Genomic DNA, 18,296 nt, shown 5'->3' with positions numbered 1-18,296 from the left:
ATTAAAGGTTGCTGTCTATTTTATGGTTCCAGTAGAATGTTAACAAAGGAATCAGTTGAATTTTTTGAGAGCTTCTATGTGTTAGGCAGCAAGCTGAGCGGGTCATGGTATTTGGGTAACCAACTCATCAGGTGTCAGAGCTGGCATTTGAACCCCAGGCCTGTGGACTCCAAGGCTTTGCTTGCCCCTGTTCTATGAGCTGGCAGTGTTCTTTCTATTCTAATGGCATGCTTCATCAGTTCTGTCCCCTTGTCACCCTCTAGGGAGAAAACCAAAGTTGCCAAAGTCAGCCAAGGAGTGGAAGATGGACCTGATACCAAGAGAGTAAAACTTGATTCATCTGAGACAACTATGGTAAAAAAGGTAGGAGGGTGTGGGGGGTCAGAGGGCAGAGGTCGGCAACCCTGGGGTCTCGTGGGGACTGGCCATTGCAGTTGCAAGTGAGCAGGTAGTCTGCTTTGTAGCTCTGTAGCCTGGGTTGGGAGTAGGGGGTGTCTTGAGGGGAGGGGCCCATCTTGAGGGGAGGCAGCTGCCTGGGAGCACTAGCTGGAGTACTAGCCAGCTGTTACTGTGAGGGAATGCGCAGGCCCAGGGATTCCAGATGTGACTTTCCAAGGGAACCAGAATGCAGATTTCAGTTTTTAATGCTGGTGTGCCTGCTGTCAGCCAGATGCATTGTGGTTATCAGGAAGGCATTTGGAGCAGAAGGTGGCTCCTTTTCAGTACTTTTTTTTTTCTCAGATTGATTAGACATTTGAGTAAGGTTGTTCGGTGGACAGGAGCCAGTTTAAACCTGCTTTTGTTTTTTGCCTTTTTCTCTTTTACCACAATACAGCCTTTAACGGGAAAAGCCTTCCCTTCCACCTTGAGAACGTAATCAGGCCTTTATTTCCTAAGGCGGTTTACGTTAGGGACTTGGCCTCTATTTGGATGAGGGGCAGTAACTGAATTCATTTTAGAGAAGGACTGGGAGAGGGATCAGGGGACAGTGGTTTCTGTAGCTGTGTGGGAATCTTCAATGGGGGACATAAAGTGGAATGGCCGCCATTGGGTTTGTTGAATGGGGAGCAAGCCAGTGTTTACTGTGCTTTGTAGGTTTGAGTGTTGAGAGAGAAAACCAGCTGGTCGGAATGTGAGTTACAGTTGCTCTAAGGGGGTTTCTGAAGAGTGCAGAGACCACAAAGGAGCCTGCAGAAGCCACAGAGGTGGAACTCAGTGAGGCCACGCTGGGGATTTCTCGCTCTCGCTTTGTGTGTTTGTGTTGGAATAGTTTGACTCTGTGAGTGTGATACAGAGAAGTGATTAAGCCCTAATTTTAGTGTCTATTCACAGGATCATAATTATCCAGAGTGAACATGGGTGTTTTGGCCAAAACTTGAGTCCTTTCTTTCTTCCTTCCTTCCTTCCTTCCTTCCTTTCTTTCTGAGGCCCGTCCAGGCTTATCTGAATAGCTCGGTGAGTTTGTGGGGGGAGATAAATTGTTAACAAACGGAGGAGTACAAAAGCAGCTTTGTGGGCGCTGTCAGTTTATAAATCACACCCTCCTACAAGTGTGACACTTGGCCTTGGTGTGAAGGGTTTTATGGCTTAAGGGCCTTCTCTGATTGAGGCTTGTCTTTCACATTCAAATGCAGGAGCCCTCGCTTTGTTAGCCCTGCACAGCTGGAAGTCCCCCCCACCCCCAGTCTGCTCCTGTGGTGCCCACTGGGGTGGATCTGGAAACCTCTTTTGGGAAGCACTTTGGCTCGCTATGAGGAGAATGTGGGCAGCCCAGGCAGGCTCTGGGCAGCCTCAGCGTACCACTCCTTGGGGCTTCACGGCCGCCGAGCTTCCTGCATGGGACTGAATCTGAAGGTATTAAAATATGCCCCAGCTGGCATTGTTAGTCAGCTGCTGTGCTTGGACAATTCAGGCTTGGATTCCAGCGCCAGCCCGTAAGGTTGCAAGGCATTCAGGGCATTCCTGGTGACAATCCCCGGGATTCCAGACCTTGTCTTTGTGCCCTCCCCCAGACAGCACAGGACTGGCCGGGCTCGGCCACCTTGTACTCCACGCTGCTTCCATTTTGGCCCTGTGATCTCCAAGTTCTCTTCTAACTCAAAATTTCTTTGATTTAAATCCTGCTGTTTTGCCTTAATTGTATGGAATAACAAGTTGAGTTATGATCAGAGAGTGCAGGATTGGGGTGGGGAAGCAGCCACTTCCTGTTTCCTGTGAAAGGTTTCTGGTCAGGGTTCCCTTCCCCTCCCTGTTTTCCTAGGTTCAACCAAATATTGTAAAGCCACTTTTGCTTCAAGGTACACATTGTGCTCCTAAATTAGAAACATTAAAAAACACAGAGGAAAAACAAAGCTTGTGGTTTTCACACCATCTAGGAAGATTCCTGGCCTTTAACACATGTGCCAGAATTTGATAAATAAAGCAGTAGGAAAATGTCTAACTCAGAGATGGGTGCTCAGTACATTGTTTGCTTCCTTTGGTGCCCAGGAGAAGTCACGGGACAGATTTCATCAGAATCGGGTCGTGGTCACGAGCCTGGTATAGACACTGATGTGCAGTAGATAAAGGAGAAAGCAGTGTGGTGCTGGAGAGGAAGGGGCCAAAAAGGCTTTGCAGAGGACGTGTTGTTTGAGTTGGCATGTGAAGAGCAAGTTTGCCAAGCACCAAAGCCCAGACCGGTGCTCAGAGAAAACAGAGTAAGCCAAAAGATAGATGGAGAGGCAGTCTCTCTGTCTTCCCTCACTCTGAAACAGCCAGCTCTTGTAGGACTTGAAAAAGGCCTGCTGTGTGCAAGGTGCTCTAGTGGGTGCAGGGAGGCATGTCCAGCTGTGCTGTCTCAGTTTGTAGCCGGGAAAGATGGAGTGACCTGCCCCAGGTACCAGAGCTCAGGGGGAGGAATGGGTGCAGAGAGCAGACAGTGGACCAAGGCCCAGGCTCTCCAGACTGCCCTGCAAGGTCAGCCTCTTGGGAGACTCGAGGTTAATATGAAGGTTTATGAGGATAATCAGATACAGTATTTGAAAATTTGTGTCATTCTAGAAGTTCTTGGGGATAAAAAGCAATGTCACACTCCCATGTGGCTGTTCACTGCTTCATTGTGAGTTATGTGTGTTGTTGGAGGCTGCGAGAGATGGTTAGACGTGTGCCTGATGGTGGTCATGCTCCATACTGTCTTTCAGATTTAAACACAGAGGACAGTGTATTTATTTTTTCGAAAGGCAGAGCAGCAGAGACAGATCTTGCATCCACTGGTTCACTTCCAAATAGCTGCAAGAGCCAGGGCTGGGCGGGACTGAAGCCAAGAGCCAGGCGCTACATTCAGGTCTCCCACTAGTGCAGCAGGGATCCAAGCACTTGAGGCATCACCAGTGCCTCCCAGAATGTGTTAGCAGGAACTATAAGAAACAGAGTAGCTAGGGCTCAAATTGTCACTCCGGTTTCCAGGTCTTTTGATGATTGATCAGCAGTGTGGGAAATCTATTTTTTTTAAAAAAAGATTTATTTATTTGAGAAGCATGGTTACAGACACAGAGAGAGAGAGAGGTCTTCCACCCACTGGTTCACTCCCCAAATGGTTGCAAACAACCAGACCTGTGCCGATCTGAAGCCAGGGGCCAGGGGCCTCCTTTGGGGGTCCCAGATGGAGGTAGAGGGGCCCCAGTACTTGGGCCATCTTCCACTGCTTTCCCAGGCTACCAGCAGAGCTGGGTCAGAAATGGAGCAGCTGAGACTCAAACTGGCAGTTGGAGGCCTAACCTACTACACCACAGCACCAGCCCCTGTTGTATCTTTTGGAGGGCTGCGGAGACTGTGATCTGAGTGTGGTAGTAAAGACCAGGTTTGCTGGGTGCCCTGCATGCCGTAGGAAATAGTGGCCTTTCTCTTTTGAGCCCTGTCATTACTGTGTTCTCCTGTTCCAACTTTGACACACCCAGTTCTCTGGAGAGAGAATCCAGCTGGCCCACCTGGCTTTCACCTGTGGGCCTTTATACCCATTACAGACAAGACCACTGGGAGTCTTATTCCCAGATGCCCAGAAATATCCCTGAAAGTGTTGTTGCAGATAGACTCAGAGAAGTAAGTAAATTTGTCTAAGGTTACAAGTTAGAGTAAGAAGAAGGAATAGCTCAGCCCTTAGCCCCCGGTGAAAAAGGCCTCTGTCCTTGGCCCTAGTGCTGGAAAAACTCCCTTCTTGGCGCTTTTTCAGTGCTTCTCCTCCTGGAGTCAAGGCAATGTGCCAAACCAGTTCTCTATTACATTCCTGATACTTGGTACTCCTGGCATCTATGTCCAGGCCATCCCAGGTTTTTTTGTGGACTCCTTCCCTGGTCTACCTCCAGAGTATAGACCTTGCTCCGTTGTCTGAATGGAATGCCTAGTCCTGAGATGAACAGCAGGGTGGCCTCAGGCATTGTGGGACAGACTCAGAGGTGGCAGGGGGCCAGCTTTCCCAGTGTACCTTTCTCTGACACAGAGCTCCGAAAGAGTGTGAAAATTTCAAATTTGAATCCCACCTTCCAGGTGGATATGCAGAATGCACAGCTGTTAAGGCAGGAGAATATGGTGTACTTTATATAACAGTTGTTGGTCTGATTTCTATTCAAATATGCAGATGAAGTAGGTGGGTCTTTATGCTCTTTTCTGTTTTTTTTAAGACTTACTTTATTTATTTGAAAGGCAGAGTTACAGCAAGAGAGACACACACAGAGATCTTCCATCCAGTGATTCACTCCCCAAATGGCTGCAGTGTAGCTTCATCCAGCTCTCCACGTGGGTACAGGGATCCAAGGATCTGGGCCATTTTCTGCTGCTTTCCCAGGCACATTAGCAGAGAACAACCCATTATGCCACAGTGCCAGCCCTGGTCTTTATACTTTTTTGTTTTGTTTTGGGCAATTATTGAACTTTTTTTTTTTTTTTTTTTTGACAGGCAGAGTGGACAGTGAGAGAGAGAGAGAGAGAGAAAGGTCTTCCTTTTTGCCATTGGTTCACCCTCCAATGGCTGCCGTGGCTGGTGCGCTGCGGCCGGTGCATCGCGCTGATCCGAAGCCAGGAGCCAGGTGCTTCTCCTGGTCTCCCATGCGAGTGCAGGGCACAAGGAACAGGGCCATCCTCCACTGCACTCCCGGGCCATAGCAGAGAGCTGGCCTGGAAGAGGGGCAACCAGGACAGAATCCGGCGCCCCAACCGGGACTAGAACCCGGTGTGCCGGCGCCACAAGGCGGAAGATTAGCCTATTGAGCAGCGGCGCCAGCCAGCAATTCTTTAACTTTATTATGTATTTTTTTAATTTGACAGAGTTAGATGTGAGAGAGAGAGAGACAGATAAAGGTCTTCCTTCTGTTGGTTCACCCCCCAAATGGCTGCTATGGCTGAAACTACGCCATTCCAAAGCCAGGAGCCAGGTGCTTCCTCCTGGTCTTCAATGCGGGTACAGGGCCCAAGCACTTGGGCCATCCTCCACTGCACTCCCGGTCCATAGCAGAGAGCTGGACTGGAAGAGGGGCAAACAGGACTAGAACCGGCGCCCATATGGGATGCTGGCAACACAGGCGGAGGATTAACCAAGTGAGCCGCGGTGCCGGCCCCTATTATATTTTAAAAACTGTAAAATGTATTTTTTTTCCCAAAGAAACCTTTTATTTAAGGAATACAGACTTAATGCATTTCATGAATACAATTTTAGGAATATATAAAACGTAGTATTTGTACAAATACCTGAGGACTGTTCAGTTGGACACAGCATCTTCATACAAAGATTTTGAAAGAAAACCAAGTTTAAGTGAGAATCTAGTGGTATAGCATACAAGGAATAACAGATGAAGAGATCCTTTAAATAGTTGCATTTAGGTCTATATATTTGGTTTTCTTAAAAGAAAATGCACATTCTTGCCTCTTGTGAACATATTATCGGCATTTATGACAAATGGCTCAGGCTTTTATTACTGGTTCTTGTAGCTTATAAACATAACAACAACATTATACAAAGTAACAATAATAAACATATAGCACCATTTCCCTTTGAAAGGTCTGACTTGACAGATAAGGCCCAACTGCTCTTTATACTCGTGGTCCAGGCCCTGATCAAGCCTAACAGGCAGGCCTGCCTGGGATGGAAATTCTAAAACAACTCCCACCCATGTGTCCTATAGTGCTTTAGTGTATGTCAGTGGATCTTGACATTGCCCTTAGCCAGGCAAGCAACAAAGACTCTGGCCTGAGCTCTTGGTAGTGTTTTGTTTTTATTTATCTGAAAGGCAGAGATAGAGAGCTCCCATCCACTGAAGTGCTTCCCAAATGGTTGCTGCAGCCAGAACCAGGCCAAACTGAAGTACGGAGCCCAGAACTCAACCTCTGTTTCTCTCACATTAGTGGCAGGCACCCAACTAGAGCCGTCATCACTGTTTCCCAGAGAATGCATTAGTAGGAAGTAGAATCAGAAGTTGAGCCTGAACTCAAACCCAGGAACTCAGGCATGGGATGTGGGCATCCTGAATGACATCTTGACCGCTCTGTCAAATGCCCACCCACTTGGTAGTTCTGAGCCTGGGAAGGCTCTGTTTCTCCTGCTGGTGGGATTCCCAGCCTGTCTTACTTACGGCTTAACCTTTGTTTTAAGACTTCTTAATAAGGGCTGGGCAGGCTTAAGTGTACCAGGTATTTGACTTGAGCTGTACTTGATGACTTACAGTGCTGAAGACAGCACAGACATCGTGCACACTGGCTGTATCATGGATCCAGACCCCAAAGGAGTGCTTGTGAGGATCAGAAAGCCACTCGAACGTCATGACTGCTTGCCACAGTCTGACCTTTCCCTCTGTCAGATTCTGAGCAAACTTTGTGGTTTTTGTTTTTGTCATTTAAGATTTTTTTTTTTTGAAAGATAGAGTTAGTGAGAGAGAGAGAGAGAGACAGAGAAAAAGGTCTTCCTTCTGTTGGTTCACCCGCCAAATGGCTGCTACGGCCGGAGCTATGCTGATCTGAAGCTAGGAGCCAGGTGCCTCCTCCTGGTCTCCCACGTGGGTACAGGGCCCAAGCACTTGGGCCATCCTCCACTGCCCTAGCACAGAGAGCCATAGCACAGAGCTGGACTGGAAGAGGAGCAACCGGGACTAGAACCCTGCACCCTTATGGGATGCTAGTGCCACAGGCAGAGGGTTAACCAAGTGAGCCATGGCACCGGTCCCTGTTTTTTAAGATTTATTTATTTGAAAGGCAGAGTTACAGAGAGAGAGGAGAGGCAGAGTGAGTGAGTGAGAGAGAGAGAGAGAGAGAGGTAGGTCTTCTATCCAATGGTTCACTCCCCAGATGGCTGCAACAGCTGGAGCTGCGCTGATACAAAGCCAGGAGCCAGGAGCTTCCTCCCAGTCTCCCACATAGGTGCAGGGGCCCAAGCACTTGAACCATCTTCCACTGCTTTCCCAGGGCATAGCAGAGAGCAGGATCGAAAATGGAGCAGCTGGGATTTAAACCAGTGCCCACATGGGTTGCCAGTACTGCAGACAGTGGCTTTACCTGTGATGCCACAGTGCCAACCCCGTAGGTCCTTAGCAAGCTTTGTATACTGTCTAGTAACTGTTAACTTTTGGTTCATGTAGCTTTCTAATTTATACTATGGTCATCTTTTTTTTTTAAGATTTTATTTATTTATTTTTGAGAGAGAGTTATAGGCAGAGAGGGAGAGACAGAGAGAAAGGTCTTTTGTCCGCTGGTTCACTCCCCAGTTGGCTCCAATCTGATCTGAAGCCAAAAGCTAGGGGCTTCTTCTTGGTCTCCCAAATGATTGTAGGGTCCCAAGGACTTGGGCCATCTTCCACTGCTTTCCTAGGCCACAGCAGAGAGCTGGATTGCAAGCAGCTGGGACATAACCTGGCGCCCACATGGGATTCTAGCACCACAGACAGAGGCTTAGTCCTTTAAGCCATAGTGCTGGCCCCAGTAATTTTTTTTAATTTAATTTAATTTATTTTAGAAGATTTATTTATTTATTTGAAAGGTGGAAAGACAGAGGTAGAGACAGAGACAGAGACAGAGAGAGAGAGAGAGAGAGAGACATCTTCCACTTGTTGGTTCACTCCTCTAATGGCCACAATGGCCAGAGCTGGGCCAATCCAAAGCCAGGAGCCTCTTCTGGTCTCCCACGCTGGTGCAGAGTCCCAAGGACTTGGCCATCTTCTACTGCTTTCCTAGGCCATAGCGGAGAGGTGGGTCGGAAGTGGAGCAGTGGTCACTTTGGCAGCACATATACAAAAATTGGAGTGATACAGAGAAGATTAGTATGGACCCTGCTCAAGGATGGCACACAAATTCGTGTCGTGTTCCATATTTTTCTAAATATAGACCTACCATATGACCCAGCCATCCCACTCCTGGGAATTTACCCAAGGGAATTGAAATCAGCAAATAAAAGAGTTAACTGCATCCCCGTGTTCATTGCAGCTCAGTTCACAATAGCTAAGACATGGAATCAACCTGAATGCCTTTCAGCTGAATACTGGATAGAGAAATTATGGGGGCCAGCGCTGTGGCACAGCAGGTTAAAGCCCTGGCCTGAAGTGCCGGCATCCTGTATGGGCGCCAGTTCTAGTCCTGGCTGCTCCTCTTCCGATCCAGCTCTCTGCTGTGGCCTGGGAAAGCAGTGAAAGATGACCCAAGTCCTTGGGCCTCTGCACCCATTGGGGAGACCTGGAAGAAGCTCCTGGCTCCTGGCTTTGGATCAGCGGTGCTCCAGCTGCAGTGGCCATCTGGGGAGTGAACCAGCAGATGGAAGACCTCTTTCTCTGTCTCTACCTCTCGGTAACACTGTCTTTCAAATAAATAAAATAAATCTTTAAAAAAAATTATGGGGCCGGCGCCGCGGCTCACTAGGCTAATCCTCCACCTAGCGGCGCCGGCACACCGGGTTCTAGTCCCGGTCGGGGCGCCGGATTCTGTCCCGGTTGCCCCTCTTCCAAGCCAGCCCTCTGCTGTGGCCAGGGAGTGCAGTGGAGGATGGCCCAAGTGCTTGGGCCCTGCACCCCATGGGAGACCAGGAAAAGCACCTGGCTCCTGGCTCCTGCCATCGGATCAGCACGGTACGCCGGCCGCAGCGCGGCGGCCATTGGAGGGTGAACCAACGGCAAAGGAAGACCTTTCTCTCTGTCTGTCTCTCTCTCTTACTGTCCACTCTGCCTGTCAAAAAAATAAAAAAAAAATAAAAAAATAAAAAAAATAAAAATTATAGGATATGGGCCGGCGCCGCGGCTCACTAGGCTAATCCTCCGCCTAGCGGCGCCGGCACACCGGGTTCTAGTCCCGGTTGGGGCGCCGGATTCTGTCCCGGTTGCCCCTTTTCCAGGCCAGCTCTCTGTTGTGGCCAGGGAGTGCAGTGGAGGATGGCCCAGGTGCTTGGGCCCTGCACCCCATGGGAGACCAGGAAAAGCACCTGGCTCCTGGCTCCTGCCACCGGATCAGCACGGTGCGCCGGCTGCAGCGCGGTGGCCATTGGAGGGTGAACCAACGGCAAAGGAAGACCTTTCTCTCTGTCTCTCTCTCTCACTGTCCACTCTGCCTGTCAAAAAAAAAAAAAAAAAAAATTATGGGATATGTACTCTATGGAATACTACACAGTGGTAAAAAAGAAAATGAAATCTAATCATTTCAACAAAGTGGATGAATCTGGAAAACATCATACTTACTGAAATAACCCAGTTCCAAAGGGACAAATACCATTTGTTCTCCCTTACCTGTGATAACTAATAGAGCACCTAAAAGGAAATTAACACTTTGAGAAGCAATGACTTGAACAGCCCTTGTTTTGACTCAAATAATGGTTTTTTTTTTTTTTCCTTAATTGAGAATGGGACTAGGAATGGGAGAGGGAAGAGGAGGTGGGGTGGGGAGTGGCAGTGATGGCAGTGTGAGGGCGGGTATGGTGGGAAGAATCACTATATTCCTAAAGTTATACTTGGGAAATTTGTGTGCATTAGGGGCTGGCACTGTGGCATAGTGGATGAAGCCACCGCCTGCAGTGCCAGCATCCCATATGGGCGCCAGTTCAAGTCCCAGCTGCTCGCATTCCAACTCTCTGCTATTGCCTGGGAAAGTAGTGGAAGATGACCCAAGTCCTTGGGCCCCTGCACTGGCGTGGGAAGACCCAGAGGAAGCTCCTGGCTCCTGGTTTCTGATTGGCGCAGCTCCTGCCATTGCAGCCAATTGGGGAGTGAACCAGCGGATGGAACAGTTCTCTCTCTCTGTCTCTGCCTCTCCTCCCACTGAGTAACTCTGATGTTCAAGTTAACAAATCTTAAAAAAAAATTGTATGTATTAAATAAAAGGTTTCTTTGGGGAAAAAAAGTGGAACAGTCAGAACTTGAACTGGCGCCCATATAGGATGACGGCACTGCGGGCAGCTGCTTTACCTGCTGTGCCACAGCGCTGGCCACCATTGTGTTTTTGTTGTTGTTGTTTGTTTTTTTAAGTTTATTTGTTGAGGGCAGATGTTGTGGTGCAATGGGTAAAGCCACCACTTGGGACAACCCTATCCCTTCTTGGTGCACCTGGTTCTTGTCTCGCCTACTCTGCTCTTCTGATCTAGCTCCCTGCTAATGTGTTTGGAAGGCAGCAGGTGATGGCCCAAGTGCTTGAGTCCCTGCAACCCATGTGGGAGACCCAGATGGAATTTCTGACTCCTGGATTTAGCCTGGCCCATTCCTGGCTATTGCAAGCATTTGGAGGGTGAACTAGCAGGTGGAACATAAATTTGTTTTTCTGTCATTTTGTATCACTCTGCCTTTCAAATAAATAAATAAACATTTAAAAAAATATATTAGAGATATAAAGGAACAAGCATGAAGGCTGATAGAACCCCCATATACTGGTTCACTCCCCAAATGCCTTTTTTTTTTTTAAACATCCTAGTAAGGGATTTGTTTCACCCCCCTTTTTTTTTTAACCAGGCAGACTGGACAGTGAGAGAGAGAGAGAGACAAAGCTCTTCCTTTTCCGTTGGTTCACCCTCCAATGGCCGCCGCAGCTGGCACATCGCGCTGATCCGAAGCCAGGAGCCAGGTGCTTATCCTGGTCTCCCATGCGGGTACAGGACCCAAGCACTTGGGCCATCCTCCACTGCCCTCCCCAGCCACAGCAGAGAGCTGGCCTGGAAGAGGGGCAACCGGGACAGAATCTGGTGCCCCGACCAGGACTAGAACCCGGTGTGCCGGCGCCGCAGGCAGAGGATTAGCCTATTGAGCCGCCGCACCGGCTAAAGTGCTTTTTTTCTTACTGTTCTTATTGTCATCTGTCATTATCAAACCATTCCTCTACTGAAAAACAGGGTGGTTCTTTTACCATTGGTTCACCCTCCAATGGCCGCCACGGCTGGCACGCTGCAGCCGGTGCACCGTGCTGATCCGAAGCCAGGAGCCAGGTGCTTCTCCTGGTCTCCCATGGGGTGCAGGGCCCAAGCACTTGGGCCATCCTCCACTGCACTCCCGGGCCACAGCAGAGAGCTGGCCTGGAAGAGGGGCAACCGGGACAGAATCCGGCACCCCGACCGGGACTAGAACCCGGTGTGCCAGCGCCGCTAGGCGGAGGATTAGCCTATTGAGCCGCAGCGCCGGCCAGGGTGTTTTTTTTATTACTAGTAATGCTCTATTGAGTATCTTTTTTTTAAAAAAAGATTTACTTATTTATTTGAAAATGAGAGTTATACGCACAGAGAAGGAAAGGCCGAGAGAGGTCTTCCATCCACTGGTTCACTCCCCAGTTGGCTGTAATGGCTGGAGCTGAGCCGATCTGAAGCCAGGAGCCAAGAGCTTCTTCTAGGTCTGCTTCATGGGTATAGGGGTCCAAAGACTTGGGCCATCTTCTGCTGTTTACGAAGACCATAGCAGAGAGCTGGATTGGAAGTGGAACAGCCAGGACTCCAACTGGCGCTCCTATGGGTTGTTGGCACTGTGGGTGGCAGCTTACCTTCTATGCCACAGTGCCAGCCCCCTTGAGTATCTCTTTTTATAAGATTAATTTTTTTTTTCCTGGCTTTTTTTTTTTTTTTTTTTTTTTGACAAGCAGAGTGGATAGTGAGAGAGAGAGACAGAGAGAAAGGTCTTCCTTTTGCCGTTGGTTCACCCTCCAATGGCTGCTGCAGCCGGTGCACTGCGGCCGGCGCACCGCGCTAATCCGAAGGCAGGAGCCAGGTGCTTCTCCTGGTCTCCCATGGGGTGCAGGACCCAAGCACTTGGGCCATCCTCCACTGCACTCCCAGGCCACAGCAGAGAACTGGCCTGGAAGAGGGGCAACCGGGACAGAATCCGGCGCCCCGACCGGGACTAGAACCCGGTGTGCCGGCACCGCTAGGCAGAGGATTAGCCTGTTGAGCTGCGGCGCTGGCCGTGGCTTTTTTTTTTTTTTTTTTAAGACATTTTATTTTTTGAAAGAGAGAAGGAGAAACAAGGGAGAGAGATCTTTCATCCACTGGTTCACTTCCCAGATGGCTGCATCACCCAGGACTGGACTAGGCCAAAACCAGGAGCCAGGAGCTTCACCCAAGTCTCCCATATTGGTGGCTGGGTCCTAAACACTTTGGGCCATCTGCTGCTGCTTTTCCTGGCCAGTTAGCAGGGAGTTGGATTGGAAGTGGACCGAGAACATGAACCTGTGCCTCTGTAGGATGCTGGCATCACAGCTGGCAGCTTTACCCACTGCGCCACAAGGCAGGCCCCCGAGATGGATTGATTTATTTGGGAAGTAAAGATCACCATTCCATGTATTCGTGCCCCAAATGGCCAGAACAGTGGAGCAGAAGCCAGGAGCCAGGAACTGCATCTGGGTCTCCAGCACGGTTGGCAGAGAGCTGCATACTTGCGCCATCCTCTGCTGCCTCCCAGGCACATTAACAGGAAGCTGGACCTGAAGCAGAGTGGCCAGGTATTGGATGATGTGAGCCTCCTGATGTGGGGAACTTAACTACTGCACCACAGCACTGGCCCTGATTATCTTCAGTTGTACATTCTCGCTCCTTACTTGTACCAGAATGAGAGCTAGAATTGAGCTAGGTCTTCTGAGTTTGGCCCTGTCTCCACTGAGCGCAGGGAGTGCATGTCCCCAGGGCCCAGGGGAGCACACAGTAGGTACTTGACAAGCGTTTCTTGAGTTTGCTTGGGTCTTGGCTTCCTTTAATGATCAGTAAACTTTAATGCATTTCTTTCAGAGGTGGAAAAGAGGTCCTGCTTTGTGAATTAATCTCTTTTATCCCTAAGCAGTTCTGCCTCTTTTTCAACAGAAGGTGGTCTTCTGCCCCATTAAGGAAGCACTGGAGGTAGACTGGAGCAGTGACAAAGCCAAGGCCACTCTGAAGCGCACAACTTCTGACTACTTTCTCCTGCAAGGTGAGGCCTCCAAGCTGCACTTCCCCATGGCAGGCTTGCCTTTGGCATAGATTCAAAAGAAAATATGTAACACTTGTTAGGTTGCAAGTTTGTATTATCCATGAACAAAGCTTTTCCCATGCTGATGAGTGGTGTTAACAAGAGTAGGGTTGAGAGTGGGTGAGCTGTTTTAAAGGCCTGAATAGCTGTTTGTGTAGGAATGATTGAATAGTTAATGCGAGAGTGAGTCTTGAGCAGGAGTCAGCAGAGCCCTCCCCAGTCCAGGGTCAATGTGAGCGCAGCACCTGTGCCCTCGGAGAGAAACCGATCACTCAGGCCTGCGTAGAGAAGACCCTCAGCAAACAGGAGACACCCCTTTGCAGAAGTCCTGGGTGTAGCCTGAATGTGGCTCTTAATTACTGCCATGAAAGGAGTCACATGGTATTTGAATTCACAGTGATTGTCAGCTGCAGCCATTTGGCTGTGCTTGCAGGCATTTTGGTTGTTACAGCCGAGTCGAGAGATGACTGGCATCTCATGGTCCAGGCCAGGGATGTTGACTAAACACCCTGTGGTATACAGGACAGCCCCCACGGTATAATAATCGTACCCACGTGTTAGGAGTGCCTACCTCGCCACTCCCTGATTGAACTCTGCAGTTTCTGGGGTGTTTTCTGGTTTTCTCATCTATCAACATCACAGCACCACGATGAGGTAGCAGTGTGGAAATTAACTCCCTATTTGGTTCCTTGAGCTAAGGAAACAGCAATAGTTTTTTTGTGGGTGGTTTTCTTTTTTAATTTTTATTTATTTGAAAGACAAAGTGAGACGGAGGTTTTTGATCTGCTGTTTCACTCTTTAATTGGCCACAATGGCCTGGGGTAGTCCAGGCTGAAGCCAGGAGCCCAGAGCTCCATCCTCATCCTCCGTGCTTTCCCAGGTGCATTAGCAGAGAGATGGATTAGAAGCAGAAGAGCTAGGACCCTAACCGGTGCTCTGCTAGGTCCCAGTGTGCCGAGGGCAGCTTAGCTTACTGTGCCACAATCTGCCCTGCAGTGTCACCTGCCCGCTTTAAGATATACTGTTTATTTGTTTGAAAGCAGAGTGACAGAGGAGAGAAAAGGACAGAGAGACAGAGATCTTTTGTCTGCTGGTTCACTCCACAAATGGCTGTGACAGGCCAAAGCCAGGAACCTGGAACTCCATCTAGGTCTTCAAGGCCAGGTGGTAGGCATGAGCCAGATCAGGAGACAAAACCTATGCTCTGCATCAGCAGTGGGGACAAGGGCACATTTGCCGCCACTGCCACCACTGCCAACCACTGCCTGTCACTGGTTGAAGTTCTCAAGGGCCTAGAGAAGGAGACAGGCCTCTGGAGAAGCAGTGGCTTTAATATGGTGGCCTACATGGTGGACTGTAGCATGTGGCTGTCCAGACCAGACCGTGAACTTTGAAATACAGCAGACTTGGCTCTGCCATTGTGATTGTTTTGTTTTGTTTTTTTTTAAAGATGAGTGATCTTGAGCCATTGACCTAAATTCCCTGAGCCTTAGAGTCCTCTCCGAAGATGGCGCATTAATAGCACACTTCCCTCAGGGCCTCTTGGGAACCTTGGATGATCGACATAGAAAATGCCTCGCACATAACCAACTCCTGGAAATATGCGTTGTCTGTGATATTAGAATGGTTTTTTGGGCATGTATACTTTATTTTTTTATTTTTTTTTTATTTTTATTTATTTATTTTTTTTGACAGGCAGAGTGGACAGTGAGAGAGAGAGACAGAGAGAAAGGTCTTCCTTTGCCGTTGGTTCGCCCTCCAGTGGCCGCTGCGGCTGGCGCGCTGCAGCCGGCGCACCGCGCTGATCCGGTGGCAGGAGCCAGGAGCCAGGTGCTTTTCCTGGTCTCCCATGGGGTGCAGGGCCCAAGCATTTGGGCCATCCTCCACTGCACTCCCTGGCCACAACAGAGAGCTGGCCTGGAAGAGGGGCAACCGGGACAGAATCCGGCGCCCCAACCGGGACTAGAACCCGGTGTGCCGGCGCCGCTAGGCAGAGGATTAGCCTAGTGAGCCGCGGCGCCGGCCCATGTATACTTTATTTTAAGAGAGAGAAATATCTTCCATCTGCTAGCTTATACACAAGTGCTCATAAAAGGTTGGATTGGTTCAGGCTGAAGTGAGAAGCCAGGAACTCAGTACGGGTCTCTCTTGTTGGTAGCAGAGTACCCAACAAGTTGTTGGGCCATCCCTTACTGCCTGCCAGGGTGCACATCAGCAAGAAGCTGGAATTGGGAGTCCAAGTGAAACTTGAACCCACAGCCTCAACAACTCACATACCGTAGGCCGAGAATGACAAATGACATGCTTCTCCTTCTTCCCTCCATTCTTCACCTCTGACAGAGTGACTGGAAGAGTCCTCAGCCAAGCCAGCCTGTCTGAACCCTCGTGCCACCACCTTATGACCTCAGGACCCTTCAGGCAGGAGCTGCCCGCAGTCGCTCTCTGACTTGGCACGCAAAATGAACCCACTTCCCAATTCTATTAGAAAAGCTGTCTTTTTTTTTTTTTTAATATTTATTTATTTATTGAAAGAGTTAGAGAAGGAAAATCAGAGCGAGATCTTCCATCTGCTGGTTCACTCCCCAGTTGGCTGCAATGGCCGGAGCTGTGCCGATCCGAAGCCAGGGGCCAGGACCTTCTTCGAGGTCTCCCACGCGGGTTCAGGGGTCCAGGGACTTGGGCCATCTTCTACTGCTTTCCCAGGCCATTAGCAGAGAGTTGGATCAGAAGTGGAGCACCAGGATATGAACTGGCACCTATATGGGCTGCCAGTGCTGCAGACTGTGGCTTTAACCACTATGCACAGCGTTAGCCCCCAGCTATCTTTTAATGAACAAAATGAGGCCCAGCAGGGAGGAGCCTCTCAGTAGCCATACAACTTGGTGGTATCTTAGGTCTAAAACCCAGGGCTCACAGATTCTAAAAAGTTGGTCTCGGCTGGCACTGCGGCTCACTAGGCTAATCCTCCGCCTGCGCTGCCGGCACACCAAGTTCTAGTCCCGGTCGGGGCACCGGATTCTGTCCCGGTTGTCCCTCTTCCAGGCCAGCTCTCTGCTGTGGCCAGGGAGTGCAGTGGAGGATGGCCCAAGTGCTTGGGCCCTCCACCCCATGGGAGACCAGGAGAAGCACCTGGCTCCTGGCTTTGGATCCTGGCTTTGGATGCGGTGCGCTGGCCGCAGCTCGCAGGCCGCGGCGGCCATTGGAGGGTGAACCGACGGCAAAGAAAGACCTTCCTCTCTGTCTCTCTCTCTCACTGTCCACTCTGCCTGTCAAAAAAAAAGTTGGTCTCATAGAAGTAGAGAATAGAACAGTGGTTAGTTATCAGGGCCTGGATGAGAGTGTAGGGGAGGGAGGGTTGGAGGGGGATGGTTAATGGGTTCAGCTGTAACAGCTTCTCATGTCCTGTAGCACAGTAGGACGGCCATACTGGCAACAGTGAATTTTATACTGATAGAGAGGGTTCTGCGTTCCCAACACAGAAAAATGGCAAGTGTCTGAGGTGATGGATGTGCCGGTTGCCCACTTCTGATTAATATGTATGTTTTTTTTTTTTTTTGACAGGCAGAGTTAGACAGTGGGAGAGAGACAGAAAGAGCATTATAGACAGTGAGAGAGAGACAGAGAGAAAGGTCTTCCTTCCGTTGGTTCACTCCCCTAATGGCTGCCACGGCTGGTGCTGCGCAGATCCGTAGACAGGAGCTGGATGCTTCCTTCCAGTCTCCCATGCATGTGCAGGGACCCAAGCACTTGGGCCATCCTCCACTGCCCTCTTGGGCCACAGCAGAGAGCTAGACTGGAAGAGGAGCAACTGGGACTAGTACTCAGCGCCCCAACCGGGACTAGAACCCAGGGTGGCGGTGCTGCAAGCGGAGGATTAGCCAAGTGAGCCATGGCGCCGGCCAATATGTACATATTTTGTGTTGTCAAACTGTTTTCTAAAAACTTGTAGGGTCTGGGGCTGGTGCTGTAGTACAGCAGATTAAGGTGCAGCATGCAGCACTGGCGTTGCATATGGGCACCGTTTCAAGTCCCAGATGGTCCACTTCCAATCCAGCTCCCTGCTGATGGACCTGGGAGAGCAGAAGCACCCTGCTACTCGTGTGGGAGACCTGGATAAGCTCCTGGCTCCTGGCTTTGATGTGGCCTGGCCCTGGCCCGTGTGACCATTTGGGAGGTGAACTGGCAGATGGTTCTAGCTCTACCTCTCTCTCTCTGTAATTTTGTCTTTCAAATAAATAAAATCTTCAAAAGAAAAAACTATAGGTGTCAATTTTTAAAAAAATAAGAGAATCCACAAAACTCAAGTCTCCTGACTCTTTGAGGCTCCAATTCTTTTCTATCACATGGACAGTGGCTGTCCTGATTTTTTGGATGTTCAATAGTAAGATCTTTGTTAGACCTGTCTCTTAGCAGCAGATGATAGGCCCTAACCTTTTTGTTATATTTACACTTTCCTGGTGATTTTTGTTTTAAAAGATTTATTTATTTACTTGAAAGAGAGATCAATCTTCCATTTGCTGGTTCACTCTCCAAATGCTCCCAACAGCCAAGACTGGATAGGCTGAAAGCCGGAAGCCTAGAACTCTATCTGGGTCTTCCACATGGGCGGCAGGAACCCAGGCACTTAGGCCATCACCCTCTACCTCTCAGATGCATTAGCAGGAAGCTAACGTGATGTGGACCTGATGCAGAGGAACGGGAACTTCGGCTGACCCTCCAGTACGAACTGCAGTCACCCCAGAGAGTGGCTTAACCCCGTGTGCCACAACATACACCCCCTTGATGATGGTTTTTGCCCTCGACTGTCTGAGCTGTTAATAGCTTTGCAGAGACGCTGCAGCTGGGACTACTGGTGTAGGACATCCGTGACCAGCTTCATCTGGAAGGGCC

The 18,296-nt window shown here is 49.6% G+C and overlaps 1 protein-coding gene and 1 non-coding gene across 2 annotated transcripts in view; both read left to right on the top strand.

Annotated features, from left to right (window-relative positions):
• The window catches only part of SAE1 (SUMO1 activating enzyme subunit 1), a 67,041-nt gene that overhangs the window by 22,559 nt on the left and 26,186 nt on the right, over positions 1–18,296 (top strand). The window contains exons 5-6 of the mRNA XM_051837389.2: positions 264–363; positions 13,262–13,367. Of these exons, the coding sequence (XP_051693349.2) occupies positions 264–363; positions 13,262–13,367 (206 nt within the window). The remainder of the gene's footprint in view (positions 1–263; positions 364–13,261; positions 13,368–18,296) is intronic.
• LOC127488377 (U6 spliceosomal RNA) lies at positions 8,224–8,330 on the top strand. Its single transcript, XR_007916071.1, has one exon. It is a non-coding gene; the product is annotated as a U6 spliceosomal RNA (small nuclear RNA).

This window comes from Oryctolagus cuniculus, chromosome 18 (genome assembly GCF_964237555.1).
Source record: "Oryctolagus cuniculus chromosome 18, mOryCun1.1, whole genome shotgun sequence".
NCBI classification, from domain to species: domain Eukaryota; kingdom Metazoa; phylum Chordata; class Mammalia; order Lagomorpha; family Leporidae; genus Oryctolagus; species Oryctolagus cuniculus.
Note: the sequence above shows the minus strand (reverse complement) of the source record. Positions and strands in the feature narration are given on the sequence as shown.